At 46.8% G+C, this 27,512-nt stretch overlaps 1 protein-coding gene across 1 annotated transcript in view; it reads left to right on the top strand.

Moving 5' to 3' along the window:
• The window catches only part of agbl1 (AGBL carboxypeptidase 1), a 332,335-nt gene that overhangs the window by 129,521 nt on the left and 175,302 nt on the right, over window positions 1–27,512 (top strand). The window contains exon 18 of the mRNA XM_033050120.1: window positions 21,040–21,220. Within this exon, the coding sequence (XP_032906011.1) occupies window positions 21,040–21,220 (181 nt within the window). The remainder of the gene's footprint in view (window positions 1–21,039; window positions 21,221–27,512) is intronic.

Genomic DNA, 27,512 nt, shown 5'->3' on the forward strand with positions numbered 1-27,512 from the left:
GTGTGAGTGTGCGCATGCGCATGTGGCCGCCAAAAAATTGTGTCCCCCGTCCCCGCACACTAACACTATCCTACACACACTAGGGACAATTTACAATTTTTACCAAAGCAATTAGCCTACAAACTTGTAGATCGTCGGTACGTGGGACGAAACCTGAGCACCCGGAGATAACCCACGCAGGTCACATGAGAATGTACAAACTCCGTTCAGACAGCACCCATAGTCAGGATGGAACCCGGATCTCTGGGGCTGTGAGGAAGCAACCCCCTCCCCCCGGCTTTACATTTATACCAAGCCAATTAAACTGCAAACCTGCACGTCTTTGGGGTGTGGGAGGAAACCAAAGATCTCTGAGAAAACGCACACAGTCATGGAGAAAACGTGCAAACTCCGTACAGACAGCGCTCGTAGTCGGGATCAAACCTGGGTCTCTGGTGCTGCAAGCGTTGTAAGGCAGCAACTCCTCCACTGTGCCAGCATGACGCTCTTCATTCAAGTAATTTCTATAAGTTGTAAAAGGTTGAGGCACCAGTACTGACCCATGTGGCACATCAATCGCAAGGCGTTGTTTTTCTAATTGGCAAGAGATATTTATGCATACTTTTGTTAAGCAGCATTCCTTTATCCATGTCAGAACATTGCCTGTTACACCAATGGCTTGCATTTTGCACAACCTTTGATTGCAACACCTTATCAAATGCCTTCTGGAAAACAAAGTATCAAACATTCACCAGGTTATCCACGGCACATTATTTCTTCAACAAACTCCGATACCCTGGATACTCCAATACCCCACCACTCGCCACATCTTCCCATCTCCCCCCATATCTGCCTTCCGCAAAGACCGCTCCCTCCATAACTCCCTTGTCAATTCTTCCCTTCCCTCCCTACCACCCCCTCCCCGGGCACTTTCCCTTACAACCGCAAGAGATGCAACACTTGGCCCTTTACCTCCCCCCTCGACTCCATTCAAGGACCCAAGCAGTCATTCCAGGTGCGACAGAGGTTTACCTGCATCTCCTCCAAAGTCATCTATTGCATCCCCTCCAACCTCATCTATTGCATCCGCTGCTCTAGATGTCAGCAGATCTATATCGGTGAGACCAAGCGGAGGTTGGGCGATCGTTTCGCCGAACACCTCCGCTCGGTTAGCAATAACCAACCTGACCTCCCGGTGGCTAAGCACTTCAACTCCCCCTCCCACTCTGTATCCGACCTCTCTGTCCTGGGTCTCCTCCATGGCCACAGCGAGCAACAACGGATATTGGAGGAACAGCACCTCATATTCCGCTTGGGGAGTCTGCATCCTGGGGGCATGAACATTGAATCCTCCCAATTTTGTTAGTCCTTGCTGTCTCCTCCCCTTCCTCAGCCCTCCTGCTGTCTCCTCCCATCCACCAGCCTTCGGGCTCCTCCTCCTTTTTCCTTTCTTCTCCCCACCCCCCCACCCCCGATCAGTCTGAAGAAGGGTTTTGGCCCGAAACGTTGTCTATTTCCTTCGCTCCATAGATGCTGCTGCACACGCTGAGTTTCTCCAGCTTTTTTGTGTACCTCCGATACCCTGGACATTTATGGATCAGCTTTTGCCTCAGATTTACATTGAACAGCTACACATCTTTATTGGCCAGTGCTGTCAAATGCAATCTGCATGCTGCATACTGTAGTTCCACTGGCAGCAGGTGATGTGTAGAGCAACACAAGCTACCAGTTGATTTAGTTGCCTCACTCTTCCCCGCTTGACTTGATCCATTTCTCAGTTACCAGACATTGTCAGTAGGGGTATTTGCTAATTACTACCAACCCCACAAACACAGAGAAATTTAAACAATTATATCCCACATTAGCAATTCATTAAAGGTAGACAAATGTGCTGGAGAAACTCAGCGGGTGCAGCAGCATCTATGGAGCGAAGGAAATAGGCAACGTTTCGGGCCGAAACCCTTCTTCAGAATCATGTAGGGTGGGAGGGGGGGTATGAAGAAAGGAGAAAGGAAGAGGAGGAGCCCGAGGGTTGAGGGAGAGCTGAGAAGGGGAGGAGACAGCAAGGGCTACCGGAAATTGGAGAAGTCAATGTTCATTCCGCTGGGGTGCAGACTACCTGAGCGGAATATGAGGTGCTGCTCCTCTAATTTCTGGTGGTGCTCACTCTGGCCATGGAGGAGGCCCAGGACAGAAAGGTCGCATTCGCAATGGGAGCGGGGAGTTGAAGTGCTGAGCCACCGGGAGATCAGTTTGGTTAATGCGGACCAAGCAGAGGTGTTTGGCGAAACGATCGCCAAGCCTACGCTTGGTCTCACCGATGTAGATCAGCTGACATCTAGAGCATCGGATGGAATAGATGAGGTTGGAGGAGCTGCAGGGGAACCTCTGTCGCACCTGTAACGACTACTTGGGTCCTTGAATGGAGTCGAGGGGGGAGGTAAAGTATCTCTTGCGGTTGCAAGGGAAAGTGCCCGGGGAGGGGGTGGTGTGGGAGGGAAGAATTGACCAGGGAGTTACGGAGGGAGCGGTCATTGCGGAAAACAGACAGGGGGGGGAGATGGGAAGATGTGGAGAGTGGTGGGATCATGTTGGAAGTGGCGAAAATGACGGAGGGCTATTTGTTGTATGTGACGGCTAGTGGGGTGGAAGGTGAGAACAAGGGGGACTTTGCCCTCATTCTGAATGGGGGGGATGGGGAGAGAGAGCAGTGTTACGGGGTATTGACAGGCCCGTACGAAGCTTTTCAAAAAGGGGGGTGGCATGACAGGATTACAAAAAACTCAGGGGTTTTAGATGCTTTCTGATGCATTGTGAGCCTTATTTTGGAGTATTTTTGCACCAAATTTATGACCAATATTTCAGAAATTAACAGGAATCTGAGAGGTAGCTTTTTCACACAAAGGTTGCTGGGTCTATGTAACGAGCTGCCAGAGGAGGTAATTAAGGCTGGGACTATCCTAATGTTTAAGAGACATTTGGACACGTACATGGATAGGACAGATTTAAATGGATATGAGCCAAACGCGTTTGAGTGGGACAAGTGTAGATGTTGGTCGGTGTGGGCAAGTTGGGCTGAAGGGCCTGTTTCCACACTGCATCATTCTATGACTAAAAAGTGAAGAAGTAAAATGCATGTAGATAAGTAGAGCAGATTTGAAAGAGGAGTGAAATGTAAAGGCAGATAGAGGTTTATGGGTGGAAAGGAACATAGGAAAGGAGGGGGGAGAGTGGGCTTGGGCAGATGGGTGAAGGGAAAATAGTCACAAAGTGCTGGAGTAACTCAGTGGGTCAGGTAGCATATACGGAGAATATGAATAGGCGACGTTTCACAGAATGCTGGAGTAACTCAACGGGTCATGCAGCATCTCTGGAGAAAACGTATGCATCTCTGGAGAAAACGTATAGATTATATTTCGGGTCAAGACCGTTCTTCAGTAATATTCATGATGTGACATACATAGACATTCCTGAATGTTACCCAAACCATCGTGAGCTACTTTGTTACGGTGCTTGCCCTCTCCTATAACGTCTTGGCTGCCTTGGGTGATGCAGGACAGGACACAAGCTTTGGGACACGGTGTGAAGCTGTTGCCGTCTGTCCCAGCCTGGTAAAAACCTGGATGGAGTGGATGTGGAGAGGATGTTTCCACTAGTGGGACATTCTAGGACCAGTGGCCACAGCCTCAGAATTAAAAGACATTCCTTTAGGAAGGAGATGAGCAGGAATTTCTTAAGTCAGAGGGTGGTGAACTGTGGAATTCATTGCCACAGACAGCTTTGGAGGTCAAGTCAATAGGCATTTTTCAGGAGGAGATTGATAGATTCTTTATTGATACGGGTGTCGGAGGTAATGGGGAGAAGGCAGGAGAATGGGTTTGAGAGGGAAAGACATAGAGTGATACAGTGTGGAAACAGGCCCTTTGGCCAGCATGTCCCATCTGCACTAGTCCCACCTGCCCACGTTTGATCCATAACGCTCCGAACCTGTCCTATCCATGTACCTCTCTAACTGTTTCTTAAATGTTGCGATAGTCCCTGCCTCAACTACCTCCTCTGGCAGCTTGTTCCATACACCTACCACCCTTTGTGTGAAAAACATACCCACAGATTCCTATTAAATCTTTTGCCCTTCACCTTAAACTTATGTCCTCTGCTCCTCGATTAATTTACTCTGGGCAAAAGACTCAACCATATCTATTCAAATCATGATTTTACTTCGTAATCACGTGAGTGATTCCGTGAAGAATCCGTTCAGCACGCATGCGCGGCATTACGTCCAGCAGAGCAACAGCGGCACAGCGGTAGTCAGGCGCTCCCGCTATGGAGGTGAAAGAACGGATCGTCAGGTAAGCTGACGTCGGGTTTTTCTTTCACAGGGAGCCTTCTGCTTTCAGGCAGAGAAGAAAGGCTATAGAACAAACCTGTCCCCCGCTCGACTCCACGGAGGAGCGTTCCATCTGGGGGGGCAGCAACAAGGCGGTAGGACCACTTACCCGGCGCACCGCTATCCCGACACCGTGCCGAGCCCAGCCTCGCTAGCGCCTGAGCAGCGGGCTGGAAGTACCGCCACGGAAGAAGCGTCCGGCCGGTGGCTCCGACTTATCGGACGGGACGTCTTTCCACCCTCACGGGGGGAAAGACAGCCGCCTGAACAGACCTGCCCCCCGCTCGACTCCACGGAGGAGTGTTCCATCTCGCGGGGGCAGCAACAAGGCGGTAGGACCGCTTACCGGGCAGTCCGCTACCCCGACACCGCGCCGAGCCCAGCCTGCAGGCGCCTGAGCAGCGGGCTGGATGCAAAGCCATGGAAGAGGCGTCCGGCCGGTGGCTCCAACTTGTCGGATGGGGACGTCTCTCCACCCAGGCGGGGGAGAGACAGCCGCCTGAGCGCATGGAGCGGCTCTTGGCAGAGGGGGGTCAGGCACTCCCTCCACAGTGCCTTGTGCACTGTCCATTGTTTCCTCCTTTCCAGAGGATAGCTTTGGTGACCAGGATTGGGCTGGTCAAGAACAGGGGCAATGGCTGAAGATCTCGGGAGTATGTAAGGGGTGCAGGAACAGGAAGAGCTGCTAGGTGTGGTGGACAGCTACGTGGAAACCCCACATGCAGGAGGCCGTTAAAACCTGACGTAAGCCATCACATCATTTTTCCTCATTCCATGGACAAATACGGAGATGACCACAACCTTCGTAAACAAGTCATAAGACCTGCCATAAAATCCTACATTGCGGGGTTGTGCATACCCCAGCCACTGAGCCAGACCCACTGCTCTTTGGCAAAAACCTCACAAAGCATATGAAGGACATGCAAGAGGTTTACAAAACTTTCGGCTCATGAGGGCAGGGCCGGGACGAGTAACCAAAACAGTAATTCCTACGCAGCAGCACCCCATCGCGTCCATCAGTCAACGTCTACCATATCGGACTGATGAAAGCTCGGGGTCCGCATTCTATCACCGAAAGTCTTCTTTATAACCAGGGCCCAGAGCGGACCCCATGGAAAATGTGCCACCCCCCAACGTCACCGCCACGTCAGACGACGTGCAACACTCGTTGGACCGGCAGGAAACAGAAGAATACCCATAACCATGGAGGTAGGTGGGTCTGGTTCCTACCAGTATATAGAGTAATACTAACACATGGGAGTCTATCACGAGTGATCAGTATATACTCAATGGCATTAGTGAATACAATTTATACTAGAAAAATTGCCACCAGGTCAACTTTCACCCCAGAGGGTATTTTTTCCCTCTCCGTTAAAGAAACAAGAGGGACAAGCTGAACTGGTGAGAATAATTACAAAGGGTATCATGGGAAAACCTGAACCCTTGCAATTCATATCAAATATATTCACTAAACCCAAAAAAGATGGTGGATGTCGCATCATCATTGACTTAACCTCACTAAATATGTTTGTTAAGTATATACATTTCAAAATGGAACCGGTTGTTACTGCCAAACAACTAAATTCCAAAGGATACTTCATGGCAAGCATTCATCTTAAAGATGTTTACTATTTAGTACCATTCACAAAGATCATCGCAGATACCTGAAATTTACCTGGATGGGGCAGCTATAGCAGTTTAAAGCTTTACCCAATGGGTTCACATCAGCCCAAGAGTGTCACCAAGACACTAAAATCAGCTCTGGCAATATTCAGAAGACAAAAACATATTGTCATGGCATATCTTGATGATGTCCTAAATGGTAGGCAAGACCATGAAATTGACTATGTTAGCTGTTCAGCTACCAAACAGTTATTTGAAACCCTGGGGTTATCTTACTCCAGATAAATCTAAGTTGAAGCCATCCTCTATCATGGACTACTTGGGCTTCACAATTAATTCAGTCTACGTGACTGTAACATTGCCAAGAGACAACATAGTTGAATTGGCACAATCATGCAACAATTTAATGGTCAACAAACTACCAACTACTCGACAAGTAACAGAGTAATTGGGAAAATGGTAGCAGAATTTCCGGCTACATAATTCGGACCTTTGTACCAAAAACGACATACAGGTCAATATGATATTTCATGAAGTTACCCACTGAAGTAATATCAGAACTACTGTGGTGGGCAAAAAACGTTTGACATAGTTTCAGCCTATTATCATCACTAACCCTACGTCAGTTATCCAAACAGATGCCAGTGCTCAAGGCTGAGGAGCAACTAACTCTATATCCAGCACAAGTAGTAGATGGACTAACCCAGAATCATCGTTACCACTTACATGGGCATTAATTATCTAGAGATGTTGGGTGACTTTTATGGTTTAAAAGCATATGCATAAATATGCATCACTTGCATGTACGGTTACAAATAGATAATACTATGGTGGTTGCCTACATTAACCATATGGGCGGCATAAAATCGGTATCATGCGACAAGTTGGTCAACACAATTTGGCAATGGTGTGTCGAAAGACATATTTGGCTATCAGTAACTTACCTGCCAGGTAAGCTAAATACAGTGGCAGACACCAGGTCACGTAAATTTAATGACACATCGAATGGATGTTAAAACCCCCCCAAAAAAAATTTCACAAAAGTTATCAAGCAATATGGCACGCCAGATATCGATTTATTTGCATCAAGGCTAAATCACCAGGTACCTATGTATGTCGCTTGGGAACCAGACCCTGAGGCAGCAGCGGTAGATGCGTTCGCGCTGGATTGGGGAAATTCTTCTTCTATGCATTTCCTCCCTTCTGCCTCATCAGTCGGGGACTACGCACAGTACAAATGGACTCTGCTTCAGGTATTTTGATAGTACCCGACTGGCCTACACAGCCATGGTTCCCAATACTCCATGACATGGTTGTTGAAACTGCGATGGTATTCCCCAGTGACCCAGAGTTATTAACACCCAGTGTCGGGCACAAGCCACCCGTGCCATGAAAAAATCAAACTCCTGGGTTGCAGATTCTGCACAAACCACTTCTGGGACTGGGATTATCAGAACAAACTGTCGACACCATGTCAGCATCCCTCAGAACATCCACTAAAAAACAGCACCTGACCAGCATCAAAAAATGGGAGAAGTACTGCTTGGATACAGGGACCACCTTCTCAACCGCTACAGTTACCAACGTACTGGAATTCCTGGAGAACCTTCACCACGATGAAGGACTCAGCTACAGAGCCATCAACACAGCTAGAATTGCCCTGCCTGTCTATTTAAAACCAGCTCCAGGACAACAAGCCATGGGGTCCCACCAGCTGGTGGTCAAACTAATGAAGGGTATTTACAACTCTAACCCCCCTAGACCAAGGTACACCCATATATGGGATGTCAGTGTGGTCCTGACATACCTCAGAGGATGGCCACCAGCCAGATCCCTCAACCTGGAACCATCTATGCTCAAAACACTCATGTTGATGGCACTTGTAGCTGCACAGAAGGTCCAGTCACTACACCTATTGCGACTGGACACCATGCTCACAGCTCCAGACCAGATCTCTGTCGTTATCCAGGGAATGATCAAACAGAGCGGGCCAGGAATACCTAATCCAGTCGTGGAATTCCGGGCTTACCCGCCAGAAACACGGTTATGTGCCATGACCCTACTATCCTACATAGACACAACCAAAATATTCGAGGGAGATGAAAAGCCTTGTGGGTCAGTCATAAAAAACCTTATGGTCGGGTGACAAGCCATTTAGAGATGGCTCAAGCAGGTGTTAAAAGCTGCTGGGATAAAAACTAACATGTACAAATTTCATTCCACCTGGGCAGCATCCACGTCGACGGCTAAAAGAATGGACGTGCCTATAAACCACATCCTGGCTACAGCAGGATGGTGGGGGGAAAGACCGTTCAGAAATTTTATAATAAGCCGTTGGCAAAAGCGGTTTCATTTGCAGGAAAGATTTTACAGACTGCAAATATTTAATTTAAGCCCAGGGGAGCAATTTAATTTCTTTGTTGTTATTGTTAAAAAATACCATTGTGTTTTTCTACAAACAGATTCATTGGTTGGTTACGATAACACACTTCCTCCCTCAAAGACTTCGGCAGTGATGTAGTAATAACTGTTACACGGTTTGAAATCACAGAGCTTTGAAATCTTCACGGAATCACTCACGTGACTCCGAAGTAAAATAGTAAGATTAAAGATGAGGGATTACGTGCCCTCCGCTCCCACCCTCAATAATATGGGTCAAATTCATAAACTGATGTCTCCTTATCTTTACTATGTTTACTTCAATAACTGTTTCTATCTGTGATTCCACACCGCTGCTTTGAAGTATGCCACGCATGCGTGCTGAACGGGTTCTTCACGTAATCCTTCATCGTAACTCCTCATAAAATGCAGATCAAACTTCAACTCATCCTGTTCAAAAGGGAACTGCAGATGCTGGAATATCGAAGGTACACACATCCTCATTCAACTCATCCTCCTGTGCTCCATGAAATAGAGTCACAGCCTACTCAACCTCTCCCTATAGCTCTGGCCCTCTAGTCCTGGCAACATCCTCGTAAATCTTCACTGTACCCTTTCCAGTTTGATGACATCTTTCCTATAACATGGTGCCCAGAACGGAATACGGCCTCACCAACTTCTTATGCAACTGCAACATGACCTCCCAACTTCTATACTCAGCCTGACCTGCTGAGTTACTACAGCACCCTGTGAAACATCACAGAACATGGTAAGATTAGCAAGTTTGCTGATGATACAGAAGTGAGTGGTTTTGCAGATAGTGAATATGGTTGTGAAAGATTGCAACAGGATCTGGATCAATTAGCCAGGTGGGCAGAAGAATGGTTGATGGTTGCATGGTTCCTTGAAGCAGGTATATCAGGTGGTCAAAAAGTATTTTGGCACTTTGGCCTTCATCAGTCAGAGTATTGAGTATAGAAGTTGGGAGGTCATGTTGCAGTTGCATAAGACATTGGTGAGACCGCATTTAGAATATTGTGTTCAGTTCTGGGCACAATGTTATAGGAAAGATGTCAAACTGAAAAGAGTACAGAGATCCCCATCCTGGATCAGTCCAATCAGGGTTGCGTCGTCCGCAAACTTGAGAAGCTTGACAGAGGTGTCTGTGGAGATGCAGTCATTGGTGTGGCGAAAGTAGAGGAGAGGGGAGAGTACGCATCTTGCGGTGCTCCTATGCTGAGCGTTTGCGGGTCTGAGATATGCTTTCCCGCATCACATGCTGCTTCCTGTCTGTCAGAAAGCTGGTGATCCACCGACAGAGGGGTTCAGGCACAGTCAACTCAGAAAGTTTGGAGCGTAGTAGCTCTGGCACAATGGTGTTGAATGCAGAGCTAAAATCAACAAACAAAATCCTCGCATAGGTCCCCTGGTGGTCTAGGTGCTGGAGGATGAATTGTAGGCCCAGATTGACTGCATCATCCACAGATCTATTGGTCTAATATGCAAAATGCAGAGGGTCCAGCAGAGGAATTGTGATATTTTTCAGCTTGGCCAGCACAAGCCTTTAAACGGTCTTCATGATTACAGAGGTCAGTGCGACAAGCCTGTAGTCATTATGACCAATAATCCTTACCTTTTTGGGTACAGGGACAAGAGTGGAGACTTTGAAACAGGCAGGGACAGTACATATTTGCAGGGACTGGTTAAAAATGAGTAATTGGGTGTGAAATGGTGATTGGAGTGAGGTGGGTGTAGAAGGGCCTAGTCTTTGCAGACTGAGGCCAGGCTGTGAGTGGGTGTGAAGTGTTAATTGGGGTGTGAAAGGGTCCACTCTTTTCATACTGGAGTCTTGCCTTAAGTGTGAAGTGGTGAAGTGGTGAATGGGAAGGAGAGGGTGCAGTGTCCATTCTTTGCAGACTGGGGTCTGGTTGTGTTTGTTGGGCAAGGGGTACCAGGGTTACGATTCTGATTTTCAAACCTGCAGTAAAGCTCATTCAGGTCGTTCGTCAGCTGACGATTGTCCAAAGAGCGAGGGGCTTTCCTCTTATAGTTGGTGATTTCTTGCATGCCTTCCAAACTGAACTAGCTGAGAACTTCTCAGAGTACCTTTCCTTGGCAGCTCTGATTCCTCTTCTCAGCTCTTTATCAATTTGGCTATCTTTTAACTCTTTAACAATTAGGCTTGATGCATATTTTCCACCATCCCCCCATCTCGAAATGGAATTGTTACATCTGTATATAATGATCCCATTAAAATGTATATTTATGTCACAAACTATGGAATTCATATTTTTCAGTATTGATAACAAGGAAAAAAAGCAGTTCCAATTGTTTGATATTATTTGATATTGTTTAATATTATTCATCTGGAGGAGAAAATATAATAGCTCTAAAACCTACCTTGAATTTGCAATCTCACTAAAGATAATCCCCCTTTCCCTCTCCCCTCCCCATCTCTCTCTCCCCTCCCTTTCCATCTCTCTCTCCCCCTCCCCCCTCTCACATCCCCCTCCTCTTTCTGGCGGGGGGGGCGAAGATGAAGGTGGAACGGGCCCAGCGGAAAGGGGGGATGAAGGTGGCGTGGGCCCAGTGGGGGTGGCGTGGGTTGCGTGGGCCCAGCAGGCGTCAGTGGGGGTGGCGTGGGTCCAGTGGGGGTCAGCGGGGGTGGCGTGGGCCCAGCGGAGGTGGCGTGGGCCCAGCGGGAGTCAGCGGGGGTGGCGTGGGCCCGGCGGGAGATGGCTTGGGCCCCGGCGGCGGGGGGAGGCGAGGGGGGCAGGCCTCGCCGCAGCGGCGTCAGGTTTTGGGGTTACAGCCATTAGGTTCAGATTCAGCCACTCCCGCCCGGCAACGGGAGAATGGAGAACTGGCCGTTTTTTTTTTTTTCCGTTTTTTTTTTCATGATTAGTTTTTATCTTTATTTATTTATTTATCTTTTCTTAATCTGGGGGGAAAAGTGAGGGGGGGGGGGGTGCGGTCGCACCCAACGCACTCCCTCTTCGGACGGCCATGATTGAAGAGACCCTGGTGAGAGCCTCATCTATAGTAGGGGAGGGAAACCCCCGTTCCCTGAAGAATGAGGACATTTCCGATGCCGTGGTTTGGAACACCTCATCCTGGGAGCAGATTCGGCGTAGGTGGAGGAATTGGGAGTAGGGGATGGAGTCCTTACAGGAAGCAGGGTGGGAAGAAGTGTAGTCCAGATAGCCAAGGGAGTCAGTGGGTTTATAGTGGATGTCGGTCAGAAGTCTATCACCTGTGATGGAGATAGTGAGGTCAAGAAATGGTAGGGAAGTGTCGGAAATGATCCAGGTGTATTTGAGTGCCAGATGGAAGTTAGTGGTGAAGCATAGAAACATAGAAACATAGAAAAAGCGGATGAAGTCAGTCAGTTGTGTGTGGGTGCAGGAGGTAGCACCAAAGCAATCGTCGATGTAGCGGAGGTAGAGGTCGGGGATGGGGCCCTGGTATGCCTCGAACAAGGATTGTTCGACGTACCCGACAAAGAGGCAGGCGTAGCTGGGGCCCATGCGCGTGCCCATAGCTACGCCTTGTATTTGGAGGAAATGGGAGGAGTCAAATGAGAAGTTATTGAGGGTAAGGACCAACTCCGCTAGGCGGAGGAGAGTATCAGTGGTCGGGTGTAGGTTGCTTCTCTGGTCGAGGAAGAACCGTCCTGGTGGGGGATGGAGGTGTAGAGTGACTGGACGTCCATGGTGAAGATGAGGGGATGGGGGCCTAGAGAATGGAATGCCCGGAGACGAATGAGAGTGTGTGAGGTGTTTTGAACATAGGTAGGGAGGGATTTAACCAGCGGGGATAGGATGGAGTCAAGGTATGTCGAAATAAGTTTGTTGGGGGAATGATCATGCAGAGACAATGGGTCTACCAGGACAGTCAGGTTTGTGGATTTTGGGGAGAAGGTAAAATCGGGCAGTGCGGGGCTGGGGAACGAAGAGGTTGGAGGCTCGGGGGGGCAGGGCACCAGAGTGGATGAAGTCAGCGATGGTGCTAGAGATAGTGGCCTGGTGCTCATCTGTGGGGTCATGGTCCAGGGGTAAGTAGGAGGAGGTGTCCGTGAGATGGTGCGTGGCCTCAGGTTTGTAGAGATAACGCGCCAGACTACTACGGCAGCTTCCTTGTTGGCAGATTTGATAAGCCAGTCTGGGTTGTGGAGTGAGTCGATGGCAGTACGTTCAGAGGGGGAGAGATTGGAGTGAGACAGGGGAGTGGAGAAGTTGAGGCGGTTGATGTCCTGCCAGCAGTTTTGAATAAAAAGGTATGAAGCCGGAAGGCCATGAGCGGGGGTCCACGAGGAGGGGATGCGTTGGAGACGGGAAAAGGGATCATCAATAGGGGGCGAGAACTCCTTCCCATGGAAGAACGCTGTGAGGCGGAGGCGACGGTAGAAGAGCTCCAAGTCATGGTGGGCGCTGAACCCATTGAGATGGGGCCGGAGGGGGACAAAGGTAAGGCCTCTGCTGTCTACCTTTGATTTTCCAGCATCTGCAGTTCCTTCTTAAACACTTTAGCAATTCATTAAACTCTGTACCTTTCGAAAATTGATTTTCGCTCAGCTCCTGACCTCTGCGTTTACTGAATCGCCCTCTGTCACTGGGAACATGACGCATAAAACTCAGGGATTTGAAAATGGAACCAATTAATCAATAGGGGAAAGATGAATTTCATAATTAATACAGAATGACTGACCGCATTCACAAACTGTTGATCTCTTGCAGTCTACACGCATCATTGTGGTGTTACTAGTGTCTATGTATGTGGTTCTACTTTGGGAATGTTGGGAAGTGATACAATATTAGCAGCAGGTATATTTGTGTTTGGATGATAAGCCGTAGGACTTGCAGTCGGCTGTATGGTACCTTGATTCTTTTCTGACTTGTGGTACCAGAAATCCAAAAACAGCACATGCTGGAAAAACAAGCAAGTCAGGCAGCTTCTGTGGAGGGAGGAAACTAGATGTTTCATGTTGATGAAGAAAAGGTTAAAAAACAAATAGATTTTCAGTTGTAGAGAAGTTGGGAATGGTGGAGAGGAGAAAGAAAAAGATTCTGATTAGACAGAGACCAGTAAGTAAGTAACTAAGTAAGTAAGTAAGTTTATAAGCCAAGTATTCACATACTAGGAATTTGCCTTGGTGCTCCGCCCACAAGTAACAGCATGACATACAGTAACAGTTACGAATGACTCTGAAAACACTAAACATTAATAATAATAAAACATTAATGATAAAACACCATTGATCAAGCATGTGAGCCAACAAAATACCAGATCAAAGGGAGGCTACAGAGTTTTGGCTGTTGAGTAGAGCAATTACTCATGGATAAAAACAGTTTTTATGTCTGGCTGTGGCAGCTTTGACAATCCAGAGTCGCCTTCCAGAGGGAAGTAATTCAAAGAGTTTGTGGCCAGGGTGAGAGGGGTCAGAGATGATCTTGCCCGCTCGCTTCCTGGCCCTTGCAATGTACAGTTCATCAATGGAGGGAAGGTTGCAGTCAATAACCTTCTCTGCGGATCGGACGATTCGCTGCAGACTCCAGGTGTCGTGCTTGGTGGTTGAGCCAAACCAGACCATGATGGTGAAGGTGAGAACAAACTCTACGATGGTCGTGTAGAATTGGACCATCATTGCCTGTGGCAGATTGTGCTTCCTCAGCTGCCGTAGGAAGTACATCCTCTGTTGGGCCTTTTTGACTGTGGAGACGATGGTAGCCCCCCACTTAAGGTCCTTGGAGATGATGGTTCCCAGGAACTTAAAAGATTCCACAGATGTGACTGTGGTGTTGTTGATGGTGAGTGGGGTGAGGGGAGGGGGAGCTCTCCTAAAGTCTACAATCTATTCCACTGTATTAAGAGCATTGAGCTCCAGGTTGTTGCGACGGCACCAGGACGCCAGCTGTGACACCACCTGTCGCAACCTGTCTGTAGGCAGATTCCTCTCCTAAGAGGGTCTAAGTAAAACCAAAAGTGGGGAGAGGGAGACGGAGAGACATTCTTTGCAACTTAGAACATGTTTGTTTTATAAATGTTCTCGATTTGATTGAATTTCTGTTTCTGACAGAAATTCAGTTTCTGCAGCAAAGGTTTAATGGACCTCCTTCCTGTATGAGGAAATGTAAAACCATAACATGTGGTGTATTGTTTAGTTTAGAGAAGCAGCATGGAATCAGGCCCTTTGGCCCACCACATTGACCATCAATCACCCGTTCACACTAATTCTATGTCATCCCTCTTTCTCATCCACTCTCTACAAACTAGGGCAAATTAACCTACAAACCCCTTCGTCATTGGGATGTGGGAGGAAACCGGAGCACCTGGAGGAAATTCACTCGAGAGGACATGCAAACTCCATACAAGCAGCATCCGAGGTCACTCGAACTAGGTCCCTGGTGCCGTGAGGCAGCAGCTCTACCAGCTGCACCACTCCTCTGTCTGAGCTTGAGTACTTCCAGCATTATCATGATATTTCCATCACTTAGTCAAATTAGCATTGATCTGCTCTTGGCCTCAACCTCCCCTCTTCCTTCCTGTACCTCATAACCCTTCACTTCCCTATAGACGATCCATGCCCATATTTGCAGTGGGAACCTATCGTGTAGGAAAGCTCTCCCACGTTTGCTTTTGCAACAGGGGTAATAACAGTTTAACATTAATTCGGTTACAGCAAAGTGCTTTGCAATGCCTTTAGGATGCTGAATATGCTTTATGAATGCAGAAGGGAATTGGATTTTGGAATCTCAAACACAGAAGAAGGACATTTATTGTTAATGCTCAAGCTCCTTGAAAGATATCAGATTAGTCTCACACTTTGTAATTTACTAACCTGGGGTTTCATCTAATTATCATCGATAGTTACACTTGAATGCCCTTTCACTAACATTTCAGGCAGTGTATTCCACATTAGAATAACTCACAGCAAAAATAACATTTTCATCATGCCCTGACTCTGCTGCTAATTACTTTGGATTTGAATGTTTTAAATGTAATTTGGGATGTTGGTTTCGCTGGCAAGGCTGAGGTTTATTGCCCATCACCAACAGAGTCTTTGAGCCACTGCACATCGTCAGGAGATGCCACTACTACAAGGCTTTTGGGCAAAAGTTACCAGAGTTACAAAGTTCTGGATAGATTCTATGTGGAGAGGATGTTTCCATTAGTGGGAGAGTTTAGAACTAGAGGCCACAGCCTTAGAATAAAAAGAAGTACCTTTAGAAAGGAGATGAGGAGGAATTTCTTCAGTCAGAGGGCAGTGAATCACAGATGGTTGTGGAGGCCAAGTCAATGAGTAAATTTAAAAGCAGAGATTGCTAGATTCTTGATTAGTAAGGGTGTCAGTTATTATGGGGAGAAGGCAGGAGAATGGGGTTGAGAGGGAAAGAAAGATCAACCATGATTGAATGGTGGAGTAGACTTGATGGGCTGAATGGCCTAATTCTGCTCCGTGAACTAATGAACATGATGAAGCCACAGTAAAGATAAAAGAACAACAATATATTTTCAAGTCAGGACGGCGTGGATTTGGAGGGATCTTGCAGGTGGTGGTGTTCCCATGTCCCTTGTCCTGTGTGGTTGGTGTCAGGGGGTTAGAGGTGTGGGCTGTACCAGCCTAGATGAGTAAAGGCAGTGTGGGATGGAGTTTAGAAAGTTTGTTACAGAATGCCCTTCATTTCTTGCTGCATGCTGGGATTTTAAGCAAGGTCAATTTATTTTTCTGAAGGCCACAACATTGCCCTGATTGTGCAGCTGCCTGATCTTTTTGATATTATTTATTTAAATGCATTCTTACTGCTAGCTGAGCTAAATGCATCTCTGACCTAACACATAATGACACTAATGGGAGTTATCTACAGGCCACCAAACAGTAGCCTGGATATAGGGTGCAAGTGGCAGCAGGAGTTAAAATTGGCATGTAACATAGGTAATGCCACTGTGGTTACGGGAGATTTCAATATGCAGGTAGACTGGGAAAATCAGGTTGGTTCTGGACCACAAGAAAGGGAGTTTGTAGATTGATTCTGTCTTCACTAAGGAAGACACAAACAATCTCACAGATGTACTAGTGGACAGAGGACCTATCTGCATCCCAGGGCTACTCAAGGAGGTAGCTCCAGAAATCATGGACGCATTGGTGATCATTTTCCAATGTTCTATAGATTCAGGATCAGTTCATGTGGATTGGAGGGTAGCTAATGTTATCCCACTTTTCAAGAAAGAAGCGAGAGAGAAAATAGGGAATTATAGACCAGTTGGCCTGACTTCGGTGGTGGGGATGATGCTGGAGTCAATTATTAAAGAAGTAAGGAGGACAAGAGGACATGATTTCAGAATTAAGGGACAGAAGTTTAGGGGTAACATGAGGGGGAACCTCTTTACTCAGAGAGTGGTAGCGGTGTGGAATGAGCTTCCAGTGGAAGTGGTGGAGGCAGGTTCGTTGGTATCATTTAAAAATAAATTGGATAGGCATATGGATGAGAAGGGAATGGAGGGTTATGGTATGAGTGCAGGCAGGTGGGACTAAGGGAAAATAATTGTTCGGCACGGACTTGTAGGGCCGAGATGGCCTGTTTCCGTGCTGTAATTGTTATATGGTTATATGGTTAAGTAATAACAGCGCATTTTGATAGCAGTAAAAGGATTGATCCAGTCAGCATGGATTTATGAAGGGGAAATTCTGCTTGACTAATTTTCAGGATTTTTTTGAGGATGTGACAAGTAAAATGGATGAAGGAGAGCCAGTGGATATAGTGCACCTGGACTTTCAGAAAGCCTTTGATAAGGACCCACACAGGAGATTAGTGGGCAAAATTAGAGCACATGGAATTGGGGGTAGGGTATTGGCATGGATAGAGAATTGGTTGGCAGACCGGAAACAAAGAGTAGGAATAAACGGGTCCCTCTCAGAATGGCAGGCAGTGGCGAGTGGAATGCCGCAAGGCTCAGTGCTGGGGCCGCAACTCTTTACAATATATAATTAAAAGTAACACTAGCAAATTAAAAGTAACACTAGCAAATTTGCAGATAACACAAAGCTGGGTGACAGTGTGAACTGTGAGGAGGATGCTAGGAGGTTGCAGGGTGACTTGGACAGGTTGAGTGAGTGGGCAGATGCGTGGCAGATGCAGTATAATGTAGATAAATGTGAAGATATCCACTTTGGCAGCAAGAACAAGGAGGTAGATTATTATCTCAATGGTGTCAGACTAGGAGAAAGGGAAGTGCAACGAGACCTGGGTGTCCTTGTACACCAGTCACTGAAAGTAAACATGCAGGTGCAGCAGGCAGTGAAGGAAGCTAATGGCATGTTGGACTTCTGCAGTTGTACAGGGCCCTGGTGAGACTACATCTGGAGTATTGTTTGCAGTTTTGGTCTCCTAATTTGAGGAAGGACATTCTTGCTGTTGAGGCAGTGCAGCGTAGGTTCATGAGGTTAATCCCCGGGATGGCGGCACTGTCATATGAGGAAAGGTTGGAAAGCGGGCTAGTATTCACTGGAGTTTAGAAGGATGAGAGGGATTCTTATAGAAACACATAAAATTATAAAGGACAAGCTAGATGCTGGAAACATGTTCCCAATGTTGGAGGAGTCCAGAACCAGGGGCCACAGACTAAGAATCAAGGAGAGGCCATTTAAAGCTGAGATGAGAAAAAACGTTATCACCCAGTGAGTTGTGAATTTATGGAATTCTCTGCCACAGAATGCAGTAGAGGCCAATTCACTGGATGAATTTAAAAGAGAGTTAGATAGAGCTGTAGGGGTTAGTGGAATCAAGGGATACAATATGAGGAGAAGGCAGGCACGGGTTACTGATTGTAGATGATCAGCCATGATCACAATGAATGGCGGTGCTGGCTCCAAGGGCCAAATGGCCTCTTCCTGCACCTATTTTCTATGTTTCTATGTTTCTATAAAGGTACCTCAGCCCTGTTCATTTGCCCAGTAAATCCTTCCTCTTCTCTCTCCATCTGCCTTTAACCCTGTGACTATGAATTGATAGTTTTGCTTAGTCTAATTTAGTTTAGAGATACAGCACGAAAACAGGCCCTTCATTCCACTGAGTCTGCGCTGACTATGATCACCCATACACTCGTTCTATCCAACACACTTCACAGAGGTCGATTAACCTACAAACCTGCATGTCTTTGGAACGTGGGAGGAAACGGGAGGACCTGGAGAAAACCCAAGCGGCCACAGGGAGAACATGCAAACTCCGTACAGACAGCACCCATAGTCAGGATCAAACCCGTGTCTCTGGCGCTGTAAGGCAGCAACTCTACCGCTTACATTCATATTTTTCAAGTGTTTCTGTTTCTGAACCCCTATTTTATTAATTCTTTTCAAAATATTATTTATCGGCCCATTTCACAGCTCTGCCTCTGTCCTCTCAGTTTGGTATTCTTTATCCACTAAATGCCCAGATATTGATCCATTTATAATCATCAGAATGCACTATGTACATTCAATGAAAGCCATTAATATGGGCATAGTAACACTCCCCATATACTGATGGTGCTAAGTCCACTCTGTGCTTTCCTATGGTTGAGAAACACTTCTTTCCCACTATTATTTGCTTTAGGCATCTTGCTCAATTTCAAGGAAAGACACAAAATTCCGGAGTAACTCAGCGGGTCATGCAGCATCTCAGTCTGAAGAATATGTCCCAGCCCAAAATGTCACCTATAATTTTTCTCCAGTAATGATGGCTTTACCCGCTGAGTTATTCCAGCACGTTGCGTCTATCCCCGGAGAACATGGATATGTGACGTTTCAGGTCAGGACCCTTCTTCAGACTGATTGAAGGGTCCTGACCTGAAACGTCACCAATCCATGTTCTCCAGGGATGCTGCTTGACCTGCTGAGTTATTGCAGCATTGTGTGTCTTTCCTTAGTAAACCAGCACCTGCAGTTCTTTGTTTCTGCATTCGCACTCAATTTATATTTTGTGTCACACACCCATTGCCCCTTTAATGTCACAGACTGCAATTTTGCTAAAAGTCTATTATGAGGCGTTTTATCAAATGTAATTTGAAAGTCCATATGCATAACATCAGTGGCTGTATCGATTCTCCCTCTACTTCAGAGAAGCATTAAATCAAATCTGTCAGACACAATTTGCCTTTGCTGTCTCAGTTGGCTGTCATCTATTAACCCTCGTTATTCAAAGTGAAATTAATTTTGTCGCAGTTCATGGAATTTTGGAGATGGTTGCACTGTAGTTACCAGGTTTTGTGCTGCTCAGCATCTTTGAGCAGGGGTGAAGCGCTGTAGGTGGGAGTCTTTCCTTCTGCCTTCCCTGTGGGCATGAGCCATGAGACTTCTGTACAGCAGCCGGGAATGTTTACTAGCCGATAGCAAACATTGCCTTCTGGCACTGGGGGTCTGTTGGTGTTGTTATTTTTTATCTTGCCATTGTGCTGGGCTTTGATCAATCAGCAAGATATTGCTGTTACTAAAAACGTCCAACTCTCATCTCCATTGATTTTGACTGAGTTGTAACAGTCGGGTTATCTGTGAACATTATTGAAATGCCAATCTAGAACGTGTCAAGCAGTAGAGTAGATACATAGATAGACACCAAATGCTGGAGTAACTCAGCAGGTCAGTCAGCATCTCTGGAAAAGTGGAATAGGTGACGTTTTGGGTTGGGATCCATCTTCAGACTGAAGAAGCGTCTTGACCCGAAATATAACCTATTCCTTTTTTCCAAAGACGCTGCCTGTCCCGCTGAGTTACTCCAGCATTTTGTGTCTATCTTCGATATAAACCAGCATCTGCCGTTGCTTCCTACACAGTAGAGTAGGTATGTTTGCCTTTATCATTAATCCATGTGCACATGGCAGCCAGCCGACAGTTGCTTGCTTTTTCCTTTTTTTTCTCACTTTTAATGTAATTTTAATTTCAAGTTTTCGTCTACCTAGTTATGTGTTGTCTGAAGAAGGGTTTCGGCCCGAAACGTTGCCTATCTCCTTCGCTCCATAGATGCTGCTGCACCCGCTTTCTCCAGGATTTTTGTGTACCTTGTGTGTTGTGACTGTTGGCAGACCAATTTCCCTCTGCAGATGAATAAAGCTTTATTGTATCATATTGTATCATATCGTATAGTGATGAAAGTTTTTGATGTGAAATAATAACCTGGGCCAAAGGTTGGCATTCAGGTCGGCGGAGTCCGGTCGGAGTCGGGGTCGGCGGAGCAGCCGGTGGAGCCCGTGGCTGGGGCCCGGGTCAGCACCACGGAGGGACGGTGGGGGGTCAACAGCGGTGAGGCCTGTGGATGGTGGGGCCTCGGTGATGCCTCCTTCATGGGTCAACTTGTGGTCGATGAGTGCGTGGAGGACCACTGTGAGGGGGGAGGGGAAGAACAATGGAGGACCTGGGCTGCCGTGAGGGAGGTGGGTGGGGGGGAGGACAATGGACAATAGGAGGGGAAGGGACAAATGACAATGGGGACCCGGCGTGTGGGGAGCCCCTGGGAGGTGGAGGACAAAAGGGGGAGCCAGTGTGCTTTGTAACTTTGTCAGCGCTGTGGGTGGCTGCTCTTTGTATACATTGTGTATGCAAACAAAGAATCTCGCTGTGCCTTGTCACATGTGACATTAAAGTATTCCTATTCCTCCTATTCCTATTGCATTCTAACCGGGTACCTGGTGCTATGTTGCAGGGAATCGCCAGTACATAGTCCTGACAGGGCGAGTCCATCCGGGGGAAAGCAATGCCAGTTGGGTCATGAAAGGGACCCTGGAATTTCTCATCAGTAACAACCCCATTGCTCGCTGCCTGCGTGACGCCTACATCTTCAAAATCATTCCCATGCTGAACCCAGACGGGGTCATCAATGGCTGGTGAGTAGAACAACTGGAGACAGATCTGATGTCGATCTTTGTGCTGTGTCTACATTCTCTACACCATAAGAATGAGAGGCAGTGCCATGGAAACAAGACTATGATGGGCTTGAGAGGCTGGGTACTAAGTGGACAGACGTCTCGATTGATGGCTTGATAGTCTATGGAAAACCTATTGAAACACTGAGGCTGGTATGAAGAGGGATTTCCTATAGACTTTGGAGTTCTCCATCTCAGAGATCTGTGGATGTTGATTCATTGGATAGTTCAAACCTGGCATTGACGGATTATTGAATGACAAGGTCACCGAGGTTCATGGGGATCAATGATTGTGATCAGTGGTCAGTTCAACCATAATCCTATTGAATGATGGAACAGGCTAGATGGGCTGAATGACCTACTCCTGAGGGTCAATTTGAGAAGAAGCTTCTGTTCAACTTGTTTATGTAAGTTCAGCCCATTAACTTCTGTAACCCAGTCTCAGCGTTTTTACATGCTTCACTGAAATGTTGTCTCCTCCAGCCCGGTGGTGATACAAAAGGCGCGGCCAAGCATTCACTCACATACTCACCTCATGGAGAATCATCACAACCTAGTTTGTGATCTGTCCAAGTCTCACATTCTCTGAGCGATTCCACAACAACCTGGAACTGTTGGCAAAGTCCAGGGGAAACTAGGCCTCTATCATTGAATGGGATTTCTATTAAGCCATTGCTATTAAGATGAAAGCTTAGATGGGACATCTAAGTCGACGAATTGGGCCAAAGACTTGTTTCTGTGCTTGATGACTCTGTGACTCTATGACTCATCCTTACACTTAAGGGCCTGTCCCACTTGGGCGTAATTTACGAGACAGGCTGGTAGTGACTGTCGCGCAAAAATCATCTAGCAGCCGTGCGCAAAGTACTCTTGAGGGCCCAGCTAGCTTTGGGCGCCATTTGCGATGTCGTTCATACTTAGTCCGACCTCCATGGCAAGGATTTTCCAGTGAAAATGTTTCAAAACTACGCGCGCTTTATGCCCGGGTGGTCAAATGGCCCGCCGACGGCGTACCGGCAGCGCATGGTTACGGACATTGACGCATGGTGACACATAATAAATTAGCATAGGCAATGTTCGTGCATCACTGTGCGTAATCATGCATCACCACGCGCTACACGTATGCTGTCAGTACGTCAGCGTGCGCAAGGGATACGACACGCAAGTGGCGCGCATGGATTTTGAGCATTCCAAATTCCTGGGGCGCCGCATGTTACCGCATTTCACTGCATACGCCACCACGCCTCACCCCGTGCCATGCGGTGTCACCACCTGACAACCATTTTTTAGGATGTCGCGTAAATGACGAATAAATGATGCCCAGGTGGGACAGGCCCATTAATCTCAACAGCTTCATTGCTATAAACTGTGAAACGGATGCTAACTAGGTAAGTGATGGACCCAGTACTGGAACAGAAACTGGCAATTCACATTCACCTGAAGCAGCCAAACCTGTGGGCAATCAACCACATATGGAATTGAGAAACATGCATGCGGGCACTTGTCAGTAATCATGTCTCGGATGTTTTAACACACTGTGCTACATTTGGTTAAAACAGCACATTCACGGCTTTCTTTCATCACTACCACTTGGAATCTCCCGAGAGGAAAATAAGTCGACATCGAGTTATTCTCAGCACAAAGGCTGCGAACAGTGACGTCTGTGCAATGGAAATATTGATGAAGGTTAATCAAGTTGATAAACTGGTTAATACTTTAACTTTGTGAGAGTGAGCAACAGAAAAAAAAACCCAAGATAAATACTAACAAATTTAAGCATCATGGTAATTGCAGATTTGTTCCTGGGATGGGAAGTTCCCAGGCTGGTTATCTCACTCAGTGAATTTCACGATTCTGTTCTCACCATATTCATTCATGCTGCCTAGTGTTTCACAGTCCACATACAGAATCTACAAACCTTGTGTTAGTCAGTATTGCTCACAGAGACTGGAATGTGAGGCACCAATGAGGAGCATAATGCGCAGTGTGTGTTCAGGCCAAGGGTCTACTTCAGGACTGCCTGTGCCGACAGGCTAGAAAATGTTCACCACCACGTTCCTGGTTGACAGTGGGCGGCCCGGAGGCACAGCGGTAGTTGCTACCTTACAGCACCACAGACCCAGGTTCTATGGGTGCTTGGCAGTTTTTACAGTTCAGTTTAGTTTATTGTCACGGGCACATTGAAAAGCTTTTTGTCACGTGCTAACCAGTCAGCAGAAAGACAATACATGATTACAATCGATCCATCTACAGTGTATAGATACATGATAAGGGAATAAAGTTTTGTGCAAGGTAAAGCCAACAAAGTCCGATCAAGCTTTGGAGGAACAGCACCTCATATTCCGTCTGGGGACCTTGCGTCCTTATGGCATTAACATTGAATTCTCCCAATTTGGCTAGCCCGTGCTGTCTCCTCCCCTTCCTTAACCCTCTTGCTGTCTCCTCCCACCCTCCCATCCGCCCGCCCTCGGGCTCCTCCTCCTCCTCCCCTTTTCCTTCTTTCTTTCCCCACCCCCCATCAGTCTGAGGAAGGGTTTCGGCCCGAAACGTCGCCTATTTCCTTCGCTCCATAGATGCTGCTGCACCCGCTGAGTTTCCCCAGCAATTGTGTGTACCTTCGAAAGTCCGATCAAGGATAGTCCGAGGGTCAACAACAGAGTAGATAGTAGTTCAGCACTGCTCTCTGGTTGTGGTGGGATGATTCAGTTGTCTGACAACGGCTGGGAAGAAACTGTCCCTGAATCTGGAAGTGTGCGTTTTCACACTTCTATACCTTTTGCCTGATGGAAGAAGGGAGAAGAGGGAGTGGCCAGGGTGCGACTCATCCTTGATTATGCTGCTGGCCTTGCCGAGGCAGCGTGAGGTATAAATGAAATCAACAGAAGGGAGGTTGGTTTGTGTGATGGCCTGGGCTGCTGCAATATCTTACGGACCTGGATGGAGCTGTTCCCAAACCAAGATGTGATGCATCCTGATCAAACACTTTCTATGGTGCATCTGTAGAAGTTTGTGAGAGTTGTAATGGACATGCCAAACTTCCTAAGCCTTCTAAGGAAGTAGAGGCATTGGCGTGCCTTCTTGGTCGGTGCCTTCTTGGTCGTTGTCTGTACAGAGTCTGTAAGTTCTTCCTGTGACCTGTGTGTGTTTTCTCCAGGAGCTCCGGTTTCCTACAACACTTTAAAGAATGTACAGGTTTGTAGGCTAATTGGCTTGGTATAAATGTAAATTGTCCCTAGAGTGTGTAGGATAGTGCTAGTGTACGGGGTGATCGCTGGTCAGCACAGACTCGGTGGGCTGAAGGGCCTGCTTCCGCGCTGTATCTCTAAACTAAACTAAACCAAACTAAACCACTTCAAACATTAAATGAAATACCTCAGTTGTAATCAATTTCAGCAAGAAATGCTTTGATGACTGTGATCTAATACAGACAATTAGAGTCTATCCGAACCAGAACTTATCAATGAACAGGGAGATTCATTCTCTGCTAAAGCCCATATCCAAGGCTTTCAAGATGAATGATCCTGCGCTGGACAAGAGGGTGAAGTATGATCTCCAAGCAGAATATGAGGTGCTGTTCCACAGATTTGTCTGCGGTCTCACTCTGGCAACAGTGGAGGCCCAGGACGGGAAGGTCAGTGTGGGAGTGGGAAGAGGAGTTAGCAACCGGGAGATCCCGTATTGGCCGATCCAGCACAGATTTTCAGCTAAACAATTGGCGTTCCAGTCTACATTTGGTCTTGCCAATGTACGGGAGACCACTTTGGTAACAATTCCTCTTCCCATTCCCACACTGACCTTTCTGTCCAGGGCCATCTCCATTGCAAGAGTGAGGCCACACAAAACTGGAGGAACAGCTCCTCCTATTCTGTTTGGGTGGCTTACAACCTAATGATATGAATATTGAATTCTCCTCTAACAAATCATCCTCTTGGTTAACCTCTTCCCCTCCCGTTTCTCCCCCGCACCCCTTTCTCTACCTGTACTCCCACCTATTTGTCCCCCTCCTCCAGCATTTTTCCTCTGACTTCACACTTCTCAACTCTTCAATCCTGCCTCAAACCTTGTGCTTTTATCTTTGGACTTTGTTCCAAGCATCTGCACATCAATCCCCCCTCACCTGTGTCCACATACTACCTGTCATGCTTTGTCCTGCCTCTTCTCTCTTCCACCTTCCCCCCCACCCCCTGCAATCAGTCTGAAGAAGGATCCTGAGCCAACATGTCACCTATCCATGTTCTCCAGAGATGCTGCCTGACCCGCTGAGTTGCTCCAGCATTTTGTGTCCTTTCATTAATTTTCATAGGCATCTACGATTCAGCATATCCATGAGTGTTATTTCAAGCTTCTACAGATACATAATGAAGAGTATTCTGGTGGGATGCTTCTCAGCCAGGTGTGGCAATTGCTCTGCTCATGACTGCCTGACCCCGCAGAGGGTGGTGAACACAGCCATAGACCATTATTAGCTACGAGAAGGTGACAACAAAGCAAACAGAGATACATTGTAATCAAGGGGACAGACAGACTGGGAAGGGGGAGGGATGGAGAGAGAGGGAAAGCATGAATTACTTGAAGTTAGCAAAGTCACTATTCCACTATTGGGTTGTAAACTGCCCAAGCTGCCCGATACATTGTATCTCGGTTTGCTTTGTCATCACCTTCTCCCAGCTGACAATGGTCTATTCTACATTCTCCTTGATCCCCATCTCTTTTGATCTCTTACACTTTCTTTTCTCTCCCTCTGTCTCCCCTGATGCTCAGTCTGAAGAAGGATCTCGACCCGAAACGTCACCCATTCTTTCTATCCAGAGATGCTGCATGTCCCGCAAATTACTCCAGCATTTTGTGTCTAACTTCATTGTAAACTAGCATCTGCAGTTCCTTCCTACTCTTAATTCTACCTCATTCTGTTATTCATGAATCCTCTTTTGCACAACTTTGATTTTGACTATAATCTTGCAACATTCTGCCTCTTTGCATTGGTCATTGTATCTATTTTTTTATTAGTTGTTATTCTCCGTATATTGTTGTACTGTGAGCTTTATCTGAGCAAAGTATTTCATTGCACCGTGGTGTATATAAACTAGTCTGAAATCCCATTGCACCACTGGAGTTGACGAGCATATTATCTTTCATTTGTGAAAGTGGATTATCAATAAATCTGTAAATCCTTCAGCTAATGATTAAATGTGGCATTGGCATTGAATCATAGACTAGTTATGTTACAGGAAGCCCTCGGGTCTGTTGACGAGTTTATAGAAGAAGCAAGTTGTTGAAAGAATGAGTTCTAGCACGGAAACTGGTCATTTGTCTCCTCGAGGAGCTACGATCCATTAATATTCATCCATTGATATTAAAACTATCGATGAGGTCCCTGAAGACAGAAACAAAATGCAGGAGTAACCCAACGGATCAGGCAGCATCTCTGGAGAAAAGGAATAGGTGACGTTTTGGGTCGAGACACTTCTACAGACTGTGTTTCTCCAGGCTCAGACATAGAAACAGCCCTACAATTTGTGCCTTCCCACTGCATTTTCAATTTGAATGTTTCCTCAAAGTTATAAACTATTTGCTTATGATTCAAGTCAATAACTTTTTGTCAAAAACCTGGATGTTTGAGTTTACCACGTGCATTGCAATGGGTCCTTCATTAGCAACCACCTGCCTTTACACACATCCCAACCTCTGTACCTCAAACCTGACATGTAGCCAGCCCTGTCTCTGCATAACCATATAATAACCATATAACAATTACAGCACGGAAACAGGCCATCTCGACCCTTCTAGTCCGTGCCGAACACATAATCTCCCCTATTCCCATATACCTGCGCTCAGACCATAACCCTCCATTCCTTTCCCATCCATATAACTATCCAATTTATTTTTAAATGATAAAAACGAACCTGCCTCCACCACCTTCACTGGAAGCTCATTCCACACAGCTACCACTCTCTGAGTAAAGAAGTTCCCCCTCATGTTACCCCTAAACTTCAGTCCCTTCATTCTCAAGTCATGTCCCCTTGTTTGAACCTTCCCTACTCTCAGTGGGAAAAGCTTTTCCACGTCAACTCTGTCTATCCCTCTCATCATTTTAAAAACCTCTATCAAGTCCCCCCTTAACCTTCTGCGCTCCAAAGAATAAAGCCGCCTGTTCCCACTCTTTACCCCTGGTTTATTCCATACAGTATTCTTCCTGTGCTTGGTCGGCATTTATTAAGGGGCGGGTAAATTCTCTGGGAAGAGTCAGCTGCTT

This window comes from Amblyraja radiata, chromosome 34, assembly GCF_010909765.2.
Source record: "Amblyraja radiata isolate CabotCenter1 chromosome 34, sAmbRad1.1.pri, whole genome shotgun sequence".
Taxonomy (NCBI): domain Eukaryota; kingdom Metazoa; phylum Chordata; class Chondrichthyes; order Rajiformes; family Rajidae; genus Amblyraja; species Amblyraja radiata.